This window comes from Phialemonium atrogriseum (assembly GCF_030411735.1).
Source record: "Phialemonium atrogriseum strain 8032-3 unplaced genomic scaffold QBC33scaffold_4, whole genome shotgun sequence".
NCBI lineage: Eukaryota > Fungi > Ascomycota > Sordariomycetes > Cephalothecales > Cephalothecaceae > Phialemonium > Phialemonium atrogriseum.
Genome location: NW_026848141.1, coordinates 157,301 through 173,532, shown reverse-complemented (window position 1 = coordinate 173,532; position 16,232 = coordinate 157,301). Strand labels below are relative to the sequence as shown.

Below are 16,232 nucleotides of genomic sequence, written 5' to 3'. Positions count from 1 at the left end.
GGTTTGGTAGGATGACCTCGATCGACTTCGCGCAGTGATGGCACACAGTGAAGTTGGAGATAGGCCGCCGGTTGTAAGGATCCAAAATGCTATACCAGATCCGGGTTGATGGCCGGCTGCCCGAGCACTGAGGGCCCTTGACTACTGCAGCCTCGATGCCTTGAAGCAGGTGCAGGTCTTGAATGCCATACTTCAGTGTCATCAGCCAGGCTATTTTATACCATGGCGATGTGCCAAAGTCGCACGAGATAGGCTTGTCTGCGCCATGAAGAGGCGCGGGAACGAAAGAATGCTTGTACAGGGTCTGAGCGAACACGGATTCGTAGCAGTCGGGACAAATATCGAAGTTCACCGAGCGTGGTAAAGTGAGCCAGTCGACATATCCAGCCTGGGCACCCTTCCTACGGCACTCAGGCAACGGAGCAAGGACCCCTTGTTGGACGTCTTCAAGGTATCGACGGTACGAGACAACCGGTCTATCCAAGCCCGCATGGCTTTCTGCCGGGCCAGGAAGAGGTTGCCGGTAGGACTGCGGGGGGCTGGAACCTGTCGACTCTGCGCGGGAGTAAGGCGGCGGCAATGGCGACTTCCTTCTCTCAATAGGAGACACATCCCCGTTCGTGCCTGGAATCGGTATGGGTATCACGATCGGAATAGAGGTAGAAGGCGCCTGATTGATGCTCGTCGCCCGTGAACGTGCTTGGGCATGAGCGACTCTGTCGCCGTCATCGAGTCTAGAACTTTGCCTAGGTGGAGATGTTCCAGGAGGCAACGGCGACACTGGTCTGGTGTCGTAGCGCTTGCTATCCCTTTGAAAGGTGGCGTTTCTGGGACTTGAGGACGGTTCTCTATCTGGGAATTGATTCTGAACAATCCGAGGCGAGGCAAGTGGGGATTTCGGGGCTCCTCCGGCCGAGAAATGGATTTTGTCTGGGCTGAGCAGGTAGTTTCTATCCTCATGGCTGACGGTGGACTGTCGCCGACGGTTTGAACGTGGGCCCGAGTACTCATCTTCTTCTCGGGGAGGAGAGGCATGTCGACGGTTGTAACTGCTCGATCGGTTAAACTGAGGTGGTGACCCCCTCGAGCTCACGCGATGCGACGAGACATTCCCATAACGATTTCTTTCCGAGGCCCTTCGTTCGAGCTTCGGAGGCTCTGCATTCGACTGTGACCGCATGTGCGCTGGCGGATCCAAGGAATGAGTGGCTCTATATCCATCTCCTCGCCGCCTCTCATTGGGCGGCATTGCTCTTGGATCATCTCCCGGCGGTCGGTTCCGGGTAGTCGCACTGTTTGCTCCAGGATTGAAATCCCAATAGGCATAGTCACGGCCTTTAGTGGAGTGCATCATGACTGGTGACAGCAACCCATCACCGGGAGGCCGAGTTTGGTCATGGCCATCGTCGGCGCGGTGGTCAATGTAAGTGGCAGACCTGCTCCGCTGCATGCCTGGTGGCGAAGGATGTTCTTGGACACCAGTGTTGATCCGCGGGAGATCCTGGCGGCTCTTCCGCCTCTCCAAGCCGCGTCTCTTCGCGGGTTCCGTTGAATTGAGGCCACCATCAGGCGTGACTGAGACGTACTTTTTGGAAGTATTGGCCTCATGCGAAATCTTTCCTTGGGTCTTTTCTCTTGTCGTAGAATATGTGCCATCGTCAGTCGGGCCGTCGTCGTCGCCAGACACCAACACAAACCGGCGCTCGGGATTGAACTCTGGAACAGGTAAGAGGATAGGGTTCTGCTCAACATCGCCACGGTACGGGGGCTCCTCGTCGGATGCCCCTGAGACGACGGAGCTGCCGTGCTCCCGAGCTAGTGACTCGGCCTCATCCTCGACCTTGGGCGGCGGCGGGAAGTGCGACGTGCGCAGTCCGAGATTGAAAGCCCTTGGGACGTCACGGTCTAACTTGGCAGATTGGTTGGCGCGTACTGGGGAGTCGGGACTGCATTGTGGCACGTCGGTAAGCAGATTGATAGTGGCGGAAGAGAGCTGAACATATGAGAGGGAAGTGACTGGTCTTACAGTAGAGGGCTCTTTGCGCGGGAGCTCGTCCAGGCGCCCGTCTCGAGGAGGGTGTTGATATCCGTGGATTCAACCATGATGGACCATATTCAAACTGTTGCTAATCCAGCCTCAAGTTCAATGGTTGTGCAATTCAGATCATTCTAGCCCACGAGCGGGGCGCAGGGTAGCGTTGAGAGAAGCTGCGGGAGTGAGGTTGGCTCGTGGGGGGAGTGTGATGTGGGATCGAGTTAGAGAGAAAACGGTTGGTGGAGGGAGGCAGTCGTCGTTGACTCTTGAAGCGAAAAGATGTAGGACTCGATCTAACAGGGCGTAAAAGATCAGTGACAAAGGGCAGAGTTCGGGAACGTCTGAATTTGGGGTTGGGGGAAGGGGAAGCTGTCTGCATGTACATACATGTACCCATGTGAGGCTTAGCCTTGTGAGCGGACCGGGGCGGGTGGATCCCACAGGCGCTTACTTACATCAGGTATCTCTGTACTCCTGAAATTTTCAGGCAGCTGCCTGGCCAGTCAGTCTAGACTACAGTCGTCCATACCTTATGTATGATATCGGGGCTACACTTCAGGAAGGCTGAAACTCAGTGCCTACTTCCGTTTATACGTAAGCGGAGGTCAAGTATGGTCCATAGATACTGGTGATGCCGTTTGCCCACAATCACCCGCGCTTTCGTCAAAGGATCAATGGGAGGGGTTGCCAAGGATCTGGGCTTATTACATCCTTATCCCAAATCGGGTCACGGTGAGTTCTGGCTCCCTGGAACAATCGTACATACAGTCACGAACGGTGCCCCTCGTCCACTAGGTAGCGGGGTTGTGAGGCTTAGAGTTGGCCTACAATACTGACTTCGGTCCCTAAAGCGGCGTGGGCGGGTCGTTATTGACCTCCATCCTTCTTGACATCATCCATTTATTAGGTACCTACCGACTTAGGTAGGTACCTTATGTACATAGGTTGTAGATGCGTCGGAACGTGTGTACCTCTGTCGTGCGGTATTATAGACCCTGAAAAATAGGTAGCCCAGGTACCTTGATGCCTGGGACATACAACCAATCAGAGTCGGTGATTTACCTACGCCCTACGAAGTTACTATTCACACTCTAATGCACGAAATGTTTCCTCTCGAACCCAATTTCTTCTAGTATACTGATTAATCGTTGCAGAATAGAGAGGGACCGGGAGTTCCAGGTTGCGAAGAAGCACAAGAGCACCTGCTGTCCGACAGGGATCATGTTGCCGGGTGGGGCCATGACGTTTGAGCGGGATGGGAGCTGAAAGCGATGTGGCTACGCCGCGCTGGGATTGGCTCTTCCTTCAGATGCCCAGGGATCCTTGGGTCAATACAGACTGTAGCCGGGCGTCAAGTCAAGACAATTCGAATTCCATATCAGGCCAAGGGCAATCCTTACGACATATATCCCCTCCATCCAAGGAAAATCCGCGGAAGAGGCTTCAGGGAGGACAGCCGTGGTTGAGGAGAGAGAGCTGCCTGCTCAGGTACCACAGCACATACCCACCTATTCGCTGACTTGGCCTGCTAACCTTGTGAGCGTCTTGTCACTTCGTGGACTACTCAATGGAGAGGACCGACAAGAACAGTTTCGGCCTCGCGTTTCGCAGTGTTACAATACGGCCTCTGTACCATACTGACAACCTCTTTACTTGGTCCAGCGTGGCATAAACTGCTCCTACTTAGGCAGTCATGGGCTGACCTTCAACAAACCAGACGGCTGTTGCTACCCGGAGTACCACAACGAGAGCGAACCTCTCATGCCGAACCCACGAGTGTGGGGATCTCTCATGGCTTACAACTTCACCCAAACGGCTCATGTCGCTAGCTAACACTGCATTTCCGCCGCAGGCGAGACAGCCTCACGCTTTTATTATTAGGGTATCCTGGAAGCTGCGGTGGCGGACAACTTGGTCTGCATCCGGGCGGGAGCTGCCTATCTCGTCAAACCGACGGTATGACCACGACGGGTGCTCACACAATGATGCGAACTCTACACGCTCCCCTTTGGCGAATTCCCCCAACGAGCCAGTCCAAAACGAAGGAAATGAGGCTGGGATGCTCATCGTCAGCTGCAGCGTAACATCACCGCTGTCACATAACCACGAGGCCTCAAGAGTCTGATTACCCATCATCTCGCTGGTGTGTGTGAGCCATCTCTGTCATATGCCGTACTCATATACGGCAGACAAATAATGTGCCAAGAACCGCAAATGTCACATACAATGGGGGCCAATCCGAGAATCACCACGATGATTGATGTTACGCCTGCATCGACCCGGGAATTGCCACGGGGAATGCTGTCTGTTACTCGGCTGCGTTGTCTGTTACTGACCGAAAGGCTAGGGAGTCGAATGATAGGTACGACCGTACTCAAACCTCCCTAGTCTTGTATGGGTCACCGCGGGAAACATGTAGACCCAGGTTTTTAAGGTTTATTACTGGCTGGCGTCTTGCAACCACTAAGATTCAGAGGCTGCCGAGGTTTCCGATCATAGGTAGGTAGTATGAAACTGTGTCGAAGCGGCCTTGCCTATTCTTCCGCCTCCTGCACAGAGCCCTATGGCCCTCACTCACTCCCGGACCAGATAACTTTCATGTCCTTGTTCTCTGGCATCCAGCACCTTCTAGATCACCTCCCCTTGTAACTCCACCGCCAGGAGTGACCCCGTTTTTTAGTGTATTTTACGGGTCAATCGATGAGGTAGATAAGCACCTAAAATGTGACCACAGTATATATATCGTAAAGAGAATCAGGGGCAAAATCGTAGACATAGGGAGGAGGTAAAGTCGAGGCCAGGCACCAGGGCAGACCAGGGTTAGGGTTAGGGATAAATGTTTAAACAGCGGAACCCTGTGGCGCCCCGCCCCCACCTTAAACCTCCAAAACGCGCTCTCGAGAGCGCACGCCGGTCCATTGCCATATCTCTCTCTCCCTCTTATCAACCCCCTCCGATGGAAGATGGCAGAGGGCTCTGACGAAGAAGTGCGGGAGGTACGAAAACCCCCGATATGTGTCGCGCCATCTAGTTCCGTTCCCCCGATGCTGACAAATCCACGGCCCAGCGCCTGAAGGCGGCCCTGTGGTTCGCGGTGGGCAAGATGGTGGACGAGGAGTCCCTCCGCAGGAACCGCAACGCCACGCCGCAGTTCATCGGCGCCCTGACGGAGATGGTGTGGGCGCAGATCGGTGAGTACATGGCCCGTCGTCGGCCCCCCAATTTGTTTTTTCCTCGAGGTCTCTCCCAAGCTGATGAGGTTTGTGTTGCGCATTCAGAGAACGTTGCTCTGGACTTGGAGAGCTTTAGCCATCATGCTGGGCGGACGACTGTTACGACGGATGATGTGCTGCTGCTGGCAAGGAGGAACCAGGACCTGTTTGGCATCATCAAGGAAGCCGTGGACCAGCAAAAGGCGTCCAAGGCGAAGGGAAAGCCGAATCGGTAGGCTCTGAGAAGGGGCATTTGTTTTGAAAGAAAGTGCGATGATTGTCGCGCGATGATACCTCAGAATGGGCTACAATTCTGACCCATGTCATAAGGGAATGCCTGAGTGGATGTTGATGCTCATTTCGGAAGCCCAAGAGGTGGAAGCGCACACCAACATACCAAGTGGAGGGAATTCCACGCCTCCCATCGAGGCTGTTTGTGCTGTCTGCGCTGTCTGCCTATGGTATAGGTACCTAGGTGTCGATACAGTGAATGAATGGGGGGAATAGTATACAGAATCAATCAGCATACTATTCAGTAGCAGGATTCGAGTCTTCGGGGTGTTGCTCGTTCCACTCGTCCTCCGACATTCGATAATGCTGAGCCACCATCGTCATCACGGCCCAGATCTCGCCTTCCACAAACAGGTGTATGAGCTCCAGGCCCAAGAAGTTAGCAGCCGCCGTCCATGACAAGCTATCCAGGAAGGTGAGCCCGTAGATGCCCTCGAGCCCGAGACCTCGGCGCGCGAGGAACGACCTCACGAAATACCTCCAGACAATCGCCTCGGAAGGCGCCGTGATGATCCGCACTGGCAAGGCCGTGAGCACGTCCGCGGCGAGCACCGCCGGTAACCTCGTCAGGACGTTTTCGCGGTAGACAGGCTCCTGGCCCGACTGCGACCGCCCCTCGGACACGTTAGGCCGGAGCTCGGCAGACCATACTCCGGGCGGGACATCGGTCGATTCACTAGCCTCGACATCGAAACTGATGAGAGTCGCGGTGACGACCTCGGTCTCATCGTCATCGCTCGGGTACTCATCCGCGCGCGCAGAGAATGTGCTCTGGCGCCGGACTGCGCCGACGGCAACTGGGTCGGTTGGGGGTTGTTGGCCTTCTAGGGCCCGGAAGGTCATCTCATCCCGGGAGATGTCGCGGCCGTTTCGCGGCTGCTCGCCAACTACAGCGGGGGTAGGCGTCGACGGTCTAGGGGTTTCGGGGGTCTGGGTTGTCTCGGCCGCCCTTGACTGGGAGCGTTTCACGATATTATGTGGTTGCGGCACAAGGAGACGTATGGACAACCAGACCGTTGCTCTGACTGCATTCCAGACACCCTGGGAAAAGTAGACCGCTGCGAGAGGTGCAGCATTTAATGCCAAGGTCCCGGTCCATCTTAATAGCTCACTGGGTGTGAACGATGTTATCGGCGGAGGGGCCGGTATTGGAGATGCTGCAGAGCAGGGGATGAAGAAGCTTGGGCTCGGAAGCCACTGGCTCGACGAAATGACGCCCGTCTGCTGCAGGACGGCAAAGACTCCTAAATGTAGCCGAACCCAACTGGAAGCCGCTCGCACCCTGTGTCCCGGTTAGTCCTGCCTTGTAAAACTTTTCATGCGATGCATACCACAGGTTATCCTTGAATAAGGAAGACGGATAATATCTTTTAAGCCAGCTTTTCGCCAGAAAACACGGAAATCCGGCGAACAGATGGGCGCTTAGCGACCGCTGGCTGCGTTCATACTGGAGAAGTTGATAGAATGGGACATGGGCATAACGTTTATACAGCTTTGGTGTTGTAAGTAAATGCTCGGTAGCATGTATCCCTGGAACCAAGAATTACTTACTAGTATGCGATGCCTTACGCCGTTAACGCCCCATGCTCCTGCTGCCTCGACCACACGGCCAACTTTGAGAAGGGTATGGCCGATGTCCTCTTCGTACTGCTGGTGTTTCCGAGCCGCCTCTGCTTGAGATTCCGTGATGCCGTTCTCTGGCTCCGCAACTCCGATAACCAGCATAACTTCGTTGTGGGAGCGAATGACATCCTTGTTGATCTGCTTGGTCTCAGGGTTCACAGGACGGCCCCGTTCATCATACATCTGCAACGGCGCCCGAGGATCTGACTCCCCTTCGCCCTGGACGACATCGTCGTAAGGAGAGCGGCCCTGTATGGATCGTTAGGTGATTGGAAACAAGATAGGTTTAAAAAGGACATTCGCCACTCAAGTCTGAACCATAGAGTATGTTCCCAACCCATCATCATCATCATCATCATCATCATCATGACTAGCCTATATGACCAATCCACTAGGAAGTCGAGAGGCACTTGCCAGTTTCCCACATCACAAGATCTCCATATATCGGCGGCCGCGCATGGGTTCATCTTACTAAAGCCTGGGAGGTCAAAGGACCAAGCCTGCCCATGATTCCCGATTCCGGTTTGAGCTAGGCCGGCCTCAGATTGAGTCACGTCTGTGAAGGCTCTCTTGAGCGCATCTGACATGCGGATCGGCAACTCTTCATCGATCTCGTCTCTGCGTGCTTGAAGTTGATTTGAATTACGTTGCGCCAGTAATGTGTTGTTAGCGCATGATGTTTGGCTGATGGTTGACGTTCCAGCCTGGGCGTGAAAGCATCAAATCGTGGCTGGTGCAATACCAAGGGATCTGGGGCTAAGATAACCTTATTCTTATCAACGACATCCAAATAATTTTTTCCTGCGACGACCGCCACTATTCATCCTTGAAGCCTGTCGAGTTCGAAGAGACGTTCCAAGTCTACACAATGGCCACCAAACACCCCTTAAAGACTACCTTTGAAGTCGAGAAGGTCATCCAGCCGATTTTCACGGGGGGCTCGGTGGGAATTGACAATGGCGCCCGTGTGCTCGCCACCACCCTGGGCGAGGATGCTGTCTTGACCGATTTGACGACGGGGAAGCGGCTGGCATTGATTGAAGGGGTTCGTAGTCCCAACCACAGTTCACAGAATAAATTCTAACCTGGCTCTCCACAGGACGGAGAGGTTCTCTCTACATTAACAAGTACGTATATGCGAAGGCTTGCGATGCCACCCACTCGCTAACTCAGTCGACATAGTAACTCCAAGCGCATCCCACCTTATTCTATGCTCACGGTCCCTGTCTATGCGGATCTATTCCCTCAAGGTCTCCCCAGATTACGACACGATCGAAGCTAGCCTCATCCGGACCCTGAAGCCTCATGCGACTCCGGTGGTGGTTCTTGCTGTCGATAAGACGAGCACGCTTCTTGCGACTGGAGCAGCTGATGGAGCCATCAAAGTCTGGGATATTGTAGGCGGATATGTCACACATACATTCCGCGGCCCGAGTGTCTTGGTATCCGCCCTGCATTTCTTCGAGGTTGCCGCTGCGGAGGACAGTCTGCCGAGGCGCAAGTCAAAACAAGGTGGCAGGAAAGCGGAGGCCGTCGAGAACGGGAATCCCGGTGTACCGAACTTCAGGCTCGCCTCGGGGAGCCAGGACGGCAAGGTACGTGTCTGGGATTTAAACAGACGCGGGGCTGTTGCGGACCTCGACTCCCACGTATCGAATGTCCAAGGGCTGGATTACTCTCCTGCTCACCACGTGCTGGTCACCGCCGGCAGGGATAAGACTATCATATGGTGGGATTCCAGGACATGGGAGGTGCGGAAAGTTACGCCAACCTTTGAACTCGTTGAGGCTGTCGGCTTTGTCGGAGACGGGCAGCTTACCTACTCGGCTGGAACCAATGGCTGTGTCAGAATCTGGGAGACCGAGACCGGGCGGGAGGTCACGAAGGAACAAGCAGCAAAGGTTGAAGGCGAGGCAATAGTCTCCGTTGAATATGTCGCTCAATCTGGTCTCCTATTGTGCGTTCAGGCCGACCACACCTTGGCCCTCTACCAGACCCCGGCGGGCGAATGCAAGGGCGCGATCTCGAGTCTCGGCGCGATGCAGCCGTTTAGGCGAATATCTGGGACTCACGACGAGATTGTCGACCTCGCATTCCTCCTCCCTGATCAGTCAATCCTTGCGCTGGCTACGAACTCGGAGGATGTGCGGTTAGTCTCGGTTGTGGATTCCACAGCTGTGTCAGCCGAATCCGATGGTCCAACGACTTACTTTGGACAAGACGTTGCGTTATTGAAAGGACATGAAGAGATCGTCCTGACAATTGACGTGGATTGGTCAGGTCACTGGGTAGCAACGGGTTCCAAGGACAACACCGCACGCCTCTGGCGAATTGACGCGGCCAACAATTCTTACTCGTGCTACGCGGTCTTTACTGGCCATGCCGAGTCTTTGGGGGCCGTGTGCCTGCCCAAAACCATTCCGCCGACATCTTCCGCAGCGAGAGACGAACCTCTGGACCATCCGCCAGCATTCCTTTTGACTGGATCTCAGGACCAGACTGTGAAGAAGTGGGACATTCCCCGGCAGCGCCAGCAGGGCTCTGGGAAGTCGTCAAGAGCACTCTACACACGCAAAGCTCACGACAAGGATATCAACGCTCTTGATATCAACACTCCCGGGCAGCTCTTTGCCTCTGCCTCTCAAGATAAAACCGTCAAGATCTGGGACATCGAGACCGGTGAAGTGCAGGGTATCCTGAAGGGGCACAGGCGGGGCGTCTGGTCTGTCAAATTTGCCCCGCCCGGTCTCCCTCTCATCCAGGGCGAGCAGGGGCAAATGTCTGGGAAAGGCGTTGTTCTCACTGCGGGCGTCGACAAAACGATAAAGTTGTGGAACCTGGCTGATTACGCCTGTCTGAGGACCTTTGAGGGACACTCACATAGCGTTCTGAAGGTCGCTTGGCTCAACGTGACGACGGAAGAGAATGCCGCCAAGAAAAATCCCCAGTTTGCCAGCGCTGGTGGCGACGGGCTGGTCAAGGTCTGGGATGCCAACGTAGGGGAGACGGAGTGCACGCTGGATAACCACGAAGACCGGGTTTGGGCACTTGCAGTACACCCAAAGACAAACACGATCGTGTCGGGGAGCGGAGACTCAACGGTGACCTTCTGGAAGGACACGACATCCGAGACTCGGGTTGCCGCGATGGAGGCAGCAACGAAGTTAATCGAGCAGGAGCAGGAGCTGGAGAATTATATCCATGCCGGGTCCTACCGCGATGCTATCATCCTGGCCCTCCAACTGAACCACCCTGGCCGGCTCCTCAAGTTGTTCACCAACGTGGTCACCACGAGTGCGCCGGAGAAGGACAGCCTGAGTGGGTTGAAGGCTGTGGACGAGGTGCTCGCAAACCTCTCGGACGAGCAGATATTCCTGCTCCTGCTGAGGTTGAGAGACTGGAATACGAACGCCAGGACGGCGCCGGTTGCACAGCGTATCTTGTGGGCTCTTGTCAGGTCCTATCCGGCGTCGCGGTTCTCAAATCTGTCGGTCAAGGGAGCTCGAGGCCAGAAGAGCTTGAAGGAAGTCCTGAATGCGTTGAAGGTGTACACGGAAAGGCACTATAAGCGGCTGGAAGAGTTGGTGGACGAGAGCTATCTTGTCGAGTACACGCTGCAAGAAATGGATAGTCTTGCACCTTCGCTGGTTGTGGCGGACGCAATTATGGCTGATGCTAGCTAGCGCACTCATGCGTCCATAAGACTATGTAGCAAAAAGAAAATCAAGCATAGAATATCAATAGAATAAGTTCTCCACTGGCTCTTTCTTCTGACTACTACTCAATTGAGGTTGTTATCTGTATTTTGAAGTTTAGGTAGGTATCGACTGAAGCTCTAGGGGTAAAAGTCACCTTGCTGGGTGTGGCCCTATCAGACGCCTAGCCAAACTCCGCCCCGGTTCGGGAGGCTGCTCGCCAAAGTTTTTTGATTCAGCCTCGCGACCAATTTCACCCCTACCAACTCTATCAGAACCATTATTGCAGCACAATGGGCAGACGAAACAAACGACAGGCAGCGGAAGCGCTTGACGAAGTGGAAGGCGTCGACTCTCCTGCGTCCAAGAAGTCGCGATACGACAACTTGAAAAGCAGGAGTGGAACACCGAGCACAAGTGGGAATGACGATTGCGGCCAGAAGCCGCCGGACGAAAACGGGGCGAGGAAGACACACGAGAAAGAGGAAGAGCCGAACAAAATAGAAGACGGAGAGAAAGAGGAAGAGGAAGACTTTGAAGATGGGGTGGAAGAAAAGGCGCCCATTCGACAGGCAGCCCCGACCGAAGGCTACGACGATCTCTATCTCGACACGATAGACAGGAACGTGCTAGATTTCGACTTTGAAAAGCTGTGTTCCATCAGTCTCTCAAACATCAACGTCTACGCATGTCTAGTCTGCGGCCGGTATTTCCAGGGCAGGGGGCCGAAATCCCATGCCTACTTCCACGCGCTCGACGAAAACCACCACGTCTTCATCAATATGGAGACGCAAAAGGTCTACGTGCTGCCGGAGGGCTACGAGGTCAAGAGCAAATCGCTCGACGACATCAAATTCGTATCAGACCCCCGATATACGAAGGAGGAGGTCATGGAGTTTGACCGTAAGCCGCGCACATCATGGGCGCTCGGGAACAAGGAGTACACGCCGGGGTTCGTGGGGATGAACAACATCAAGGAGAACGACTACCTAAACGTCATCGTGCAGGCGCTGTCGCACGTCGCGCCGCTCCGCAACTACTTCCTGCTGGAGGACTTCAGCGGGGCGCCCGAGCTCGTCAAGCGGACGTCAATCCTGTTCCGCAAGATCTGGAACCCCCGCGCCTTCAAGGCCCACGTGTCGCCCCACGAGCTCCTCCAGGAGGTGTCGCTGCGGTCCAACAAGCGCTTCACGCTGACGGCGCAGTCGGACCCGGTCGAGTTCCTCTCGTGGTTCCTCAACAACCTGCACCTCGGGCTCGGCGGCAGCAAGACCAAGCCCGGGTCCAGCATGATCCAGCGTGTCTTCCAGGGCAAGCTCAAGTCCGAGTCGCAGGCGATCACGGCCAAGGCGGACGCGGGCGACCGGCTGCGCTTCGAGGAGGCGGCCGAGGTCAAGGTGGAGCAGGGGCGGTTCCTGCTGCTGACACTGGACCTGCCGGCGGCGCCGCTGTTCCAGGACGAGCTGGAGCGCAACATCATCCCGCAGGTGCCGCTGACGACCATCCTGGGCAAGTACAACGGCGTGACGGCGCAGGAGCACCTCGCCCAGCGCAAGCGCTACCGCCTCGTCCACCCGCTGCCGCCCTTCCTGGTGCTGCACGTCAAGCGCTTCAGCCACAACAAGTTCGTGTCGGAGCGCAACCCCACCATCGTCACCTTCGACCCCACGGGCCTCGACGTGTCCCCCTACGTCCAGCCCGACCCGGCCGTGCACCCGCCCGGCGAGCCCGTGCTGTACGACCTGGTCGCAAACGTCGTGCACGAGGCCGTCCGCGGCCGCGACGACGTCGCCGACTCGGCCGAGGAGCGGAAGACGTGGAAGGTGCAGCTGCGCGACCGGGCGACGGACGAGTGGGTCGTCGCGCAGGACCTGTTCGTCGACAAGATCCGCAGCGAGCTGCTGTACCTCGGGGAGACGTATCTGCAGATCTGGGAGCGGAGGAGGGAGGGTCCGGGCAGGGGGAAGGGGAAGGGGAGGGCATAAGCAGGACTGCAGCCCCTTGTTCGGGCGGAGTTGCTGTCTGGGCTGAGAGGGTGGTGTATGCTATGTTAGGTAGAGCATATCTTGTTCCCGCTCCCATGGCGCGGCAAAGGCTCCATGACTGAATAAATATTGCCCATAATCCACATAACCCACAACCCACAAGCCTAAATCACGATCTTCTCTCGCGGAGTACGACATCCGGTGGCGGACCTATCGTCGTTTCGATTTTTTTACTTTTTTTCTTATTCCCGCTGGCTTCGCAACAGCTACAACCAGGACACTAGAGTACATCCATAGCAAGCCAAAAAAAGAAGAAAAATTCAGCCGATGCGTTCCACTCAAGAATCCACCTCTCTCCGGGTTCCCAAGAAGAAGAAAAAGATTTGCCGGAGATAAACGCAATCGATCTCGTAGAGCCGTTTGTGTCCGAGGGACAAAAATAGTTTCCGTGCTGTTTTCTGGCGGGAGATACCGAATTCATCGCACGCTCGCTGGTTGATAGTATACATGGCAGGGATGGAGGGGCGTAGATGTATCTCTTCCCACACAATACAGGGCGCGTAGCTTGTTTAGGGGGCGGGGGGGTGTGTCGATCATGTATTTACAGTGGTGTTCTTCTGATCATCCGCTTGCTGCTGGTGTTGTTGGTGCTGTTGTTGATGCTGCTGCTGCTGCTTAGATGACCGCTTTTCGTGGTGATGGTTGTTGGCCTTCTCTCGACGAGACTCCTCAATGGCCGTGCGCTGCTGTATGCTCGAGTCGTGGCTCTTCCATTCCACCTTGGTATCCGGCGGGAAGGCGAGGACCCGCTTCATCGTTTCACTACGATTGCATGGTTAGCGGCGTGTGCGGGTCGTGAGAAGAAGAAAAAAAGGAAGCAAGTAAAAGACAAGAAAAAAGCGTACCGAATCTTCAAGACCCTCCCGCCGTCCGTACGCGCCCAGATACTGAGAATATCTTCGCCATTCCGGACACTCAGCACAGCCCCGCACACCTCGTCGCTGGCCTCGCCAAACTGATCGCCGATAATGGCGAACAGAAGATCCTCCCAATACCGATCGGCGACGCCCTTTTTCAGGCGCACTATCCACTTGCCTCCCTTCTTGTTCTCCTCGTCCTCCCATATTGGCCTGATCCCTCTCTTAAAGAGGTGGTAATCCGACACCAACGGCAGGGTCGACGGGCGTTTCAGGTGCTGGTATACCACGAAGAACTCCTCGGCCGTCATGCAGGAGGCGATCGGGTGCAAGGTCTTCTCGTACTCGATGTACCCGTTCGCCTTCGAGATGGGTGGGCGGAACCAGAAGACCCAGCTGGTGCGCAGCTGGTGCGCCGGCCCCGGCGTCGAGAAGGGCCCACCCTTGGAATCGGAGAGGGATGTGGTGCTGGACGAGGTTGTCCCGATGGCCTTGTTCAAGCCGCCTTCCTTGGAGGACTTCTCGGCCCCCGGTGTCTTGGCAGATGCACCGCCGAGGGAGATCTCAAAGGGGTTCCCGGGGGACTTGGGGGTCTTGCCCGAGCCGAAGGACGCGAATGCGCCTGAGCCGAGGCCGAAGGCGCTCGATGCGCCGGTTGTCGGAGACGCCAGGGCCCCAGGCGTGGTTATGGGGTTGAAGGGGTTGGATTTGCCGCCATGCGAAGAGCTGTCACCGCCGAATCGCTTGGAGAAGGTGTTGCGCCCCGAGGGGCTGTCGCCCTGGGCATTGCTGCCCGAGGTGGACAAGGAGAGTTTGGTCGAACTACGGGTTGGGTCAGGATTAATGGCGAGGAGAGGGAGGGGGCGGTAGGAGGAGGTCTCACTTGTTGCGGCGACTCCATAGATTATCCATGGAGAAGTCGGGGGTGTAACAAGTGGGTTGGAAAGAGGTCCTGAGAAGGTGTGGCAGCTCACGACGAGCTGCTCGCGCACTCCGAAGGATAGGCACCGGCAGCGAAGGTCGGAAATGGGTGAGCAAAGGGGGCTATTCGGGAGATTCAAGCGAGGGCAAAAGCGAGGGTGAAGGCGACGGCGTAAGCTGTAAAACACGAGATTCTGGTCGGTTGACGGCGCCGGGATGATGTCAAAGAGCCTTGACCCCGATGGTTTCAATCTGGGTCTTAATAGCACCAAGGGTATCTTGCAAAGTGTTGACGGGATAGAATACAGGTGGATTGGGTCTGTGGGAAGAAAAGATGTGATTGGAGGCAAGCAGAGAGATACGGTACAAGGTTGGGAAAGAGCTTGAGGTTTTCTTGATCGATCGATCGTTAGAAAAAGAAGAATCAAAAACGGTGACCCAGTGTAGTACACACACTACCCAATGCACTAAGCAAAGTCTACGCCGTAGCAGTGATCCAACTTCACGCTGCTGGGTCACGCCAGCAGGCCAGCAGGCTCAAAGACTGCGACCTGATTCGCCCCAGTTTGGCCTGGTCTCCTGCACCTCTCTCCACTCGACAGGTTTTGATAGGTACCAGATTTGAGGCGGTGAGCACTGGCGCAAAAAAGAGAGGGGCCGGAGGGAAGAAAAAAAATACAAGAAGCAAGCAGCTCCTTGCAATCTTCTTGCTTTATTCATCACGACCACAACACAACTCAAAAATATCGCCAGCTTGCCACACAACTCTACCTCCACGCTGCTGACGATTCCGTTTGTGTGTCAAGATTGACCATTACAATGCCCTTGTTTAAAAACCATCATCACGAGAGCCCCATTGTGTGGCTGCCATGATGCGATGATGACCTGAAACAAGTCTGGACATATACCGTGAAATTTTCACTTGAGTTTTCGCCTGTGCAGGAGGGACATGATGATTTCAGGCTATGCAGGCCATCAAGGCCAGCTATCCTGAATCATCTACTGCGTATATGGGTAAAGGCGAGGATCGGTAGGTAAAAACATATATTTCTCTGCCCCAGTGGGGTTCATCATCTCGCCTGCACTGATGAAGTTCATCATCTGGTAAACCAATCCTCAGCATGACCGGCCCTACCTCTTGCTCTGGTGGGTGTCTAGGGTCGATGTCAGCGTTGAGAATGAGGATATCATGACTTTCAAACCCTGAGCTTCCTAAAACACATTCATTCATTGCGCCTGGGACCAATACCGGATATCCATGTGTGGCACTGGCTAACAGAATGGCTCCCGGGCCAAGGTAGTCCTACTAGTCCGTCGTGGCCATCTTCACAACCATGGATGTTCACGCAACTACTGCTGTGCCCGTATGGGCTGGCTGGCTTGCTACCTACTACTTACCTAGTCTCCCAGTGAAAACTTCGAAGAGCAACCCCCCTGCAGCCGTATGCATTCCCCCACACCCCACGGCAGGGTGTTACGTGTTTTGTGTGACCGGCCCGGGAGATGGGATGCAGTGGTCCAGCATCTAGACTCGGTGACGTCTTATACTCGCA

At 55.3% G+C, this 16,232-nt stretch overlaps 4 protein-coding genes across 4 annotated transcripts; 2 read left to right on the top strand and 2 right to left on the bottom strand.

The window, feature by feature from the left end:
• Positions 1-4,998: 4,998 nt before the first annotated feature.
• On the top strand, positions 4,999-5,483 carry QBC33DRAFT_555803 (kinetochore component CENP-S-domain-containing protein; the record flags this gene model as incomplete). The annotated part of the gene is made up of 3 exons (XM_060429677.1): positions 4,999-5,031; positions 5,103-5,226; positions 5,314-5,483. The coding sequence occupies 3 exons, from the start codon at positions 4,999-5,001 to the stop codon at positions 5,481-5,483; spliced, it is 327 nt and encodes a 108-aa protein (XP_060286532.1).
• Positions 5,484-5,775: 292 nt separating this feature from the next.
• Positions 5,776-7,669, bottom strand: QBC33DRAFT_445930 (uncharacterized protein; the record flags this gene model as incomplete). Its single annotated transcript, XM_060424349.1, has 4 exons — positions 5,776-6,820; positions 6,870-7,030; positions 7,090-7,410; positions 7,634-7,669. 4 exons carry the CDS (start codon positions 7,667-7,669, stop codon positions 5,776-5,778), a joined length of 1,563 nt encoding a protein of 520 aa, XP_060286531.1.
• Positions 7,670-7,974: 305 nt separating this feature from the next.
• QBC33DRAFT_609000 (WD40-repeat-containing domain protein) lies at positions 7,975-13,146 on the top strand. Its single transcript, XM_060432373.1, has 6 exons — positions 7,975-8,206; positions 8,261-8,288; positions 8,344-10,811; positions 10,845-10,869; positions 11,178-11,273; positions 11,340-13,146. Exons 1-6 carry the CDS (start codon positions 8,030-8,032, stop codon positions 12,839-12,841), a joined length of 4,296 nt encoding a protein of 1,431 aa, XP_060286530.1. The 5' UTR covers positions 7,975-8,029; the 3' UTR covers positions 12,842-13,146.
• QBC33DRAFT_600309 (IF4E-domain-containing protein) lies at positions 12,982-14,670 on the bottom strand (the record flags this gene model as incomplete). The annotated part of the gene is made up of 3 exons (XM_060432081.1): positions 12,982-13,663; positions 13,747-14,580; positions 14,642-14,670. The coding sequence occupies 3 exons, from the start codon at positions 14,668-14,670 to the stop codon at positions 13,435-13,437; spliced, it is 1,092 nt and encodes a 363-aa protein (XP_060286529.1). The 3' UTR covers positions 12,982-13,434.
• Between the last annotated feature and the right edge of the window lie 1,562 nt (positions 14,671-16,232).

What these genes read in the sequence shown, in the direction of transcription:
- QBC33DRAFT_609000 (XM_060432373.1), top strand. Translation starts at nt 8,030, where the DNA reads ATGGCCACCAAACACCCCTTAAAGACTACCTTTGAAGTCGAGAAGGTC. An exon ending in GTCTTGCACCTTCGCTGGTT is followed by an intron (nt 10,812 to 10,844) that starts GTGGCGGACGCA and finishes GATGCTAGCTAG; the next exon opens with CGCACTCATGCGTCCATAAG. An exon ending in TCATGCGTCCATAAGACTAT is followed by an intron (nt 10,870 to 11,177) that starts GTAGCAAAAAGA and finishes AACGACAGGCAG; the next exon opens with CGGAAGCGCTTGACGAAGTG.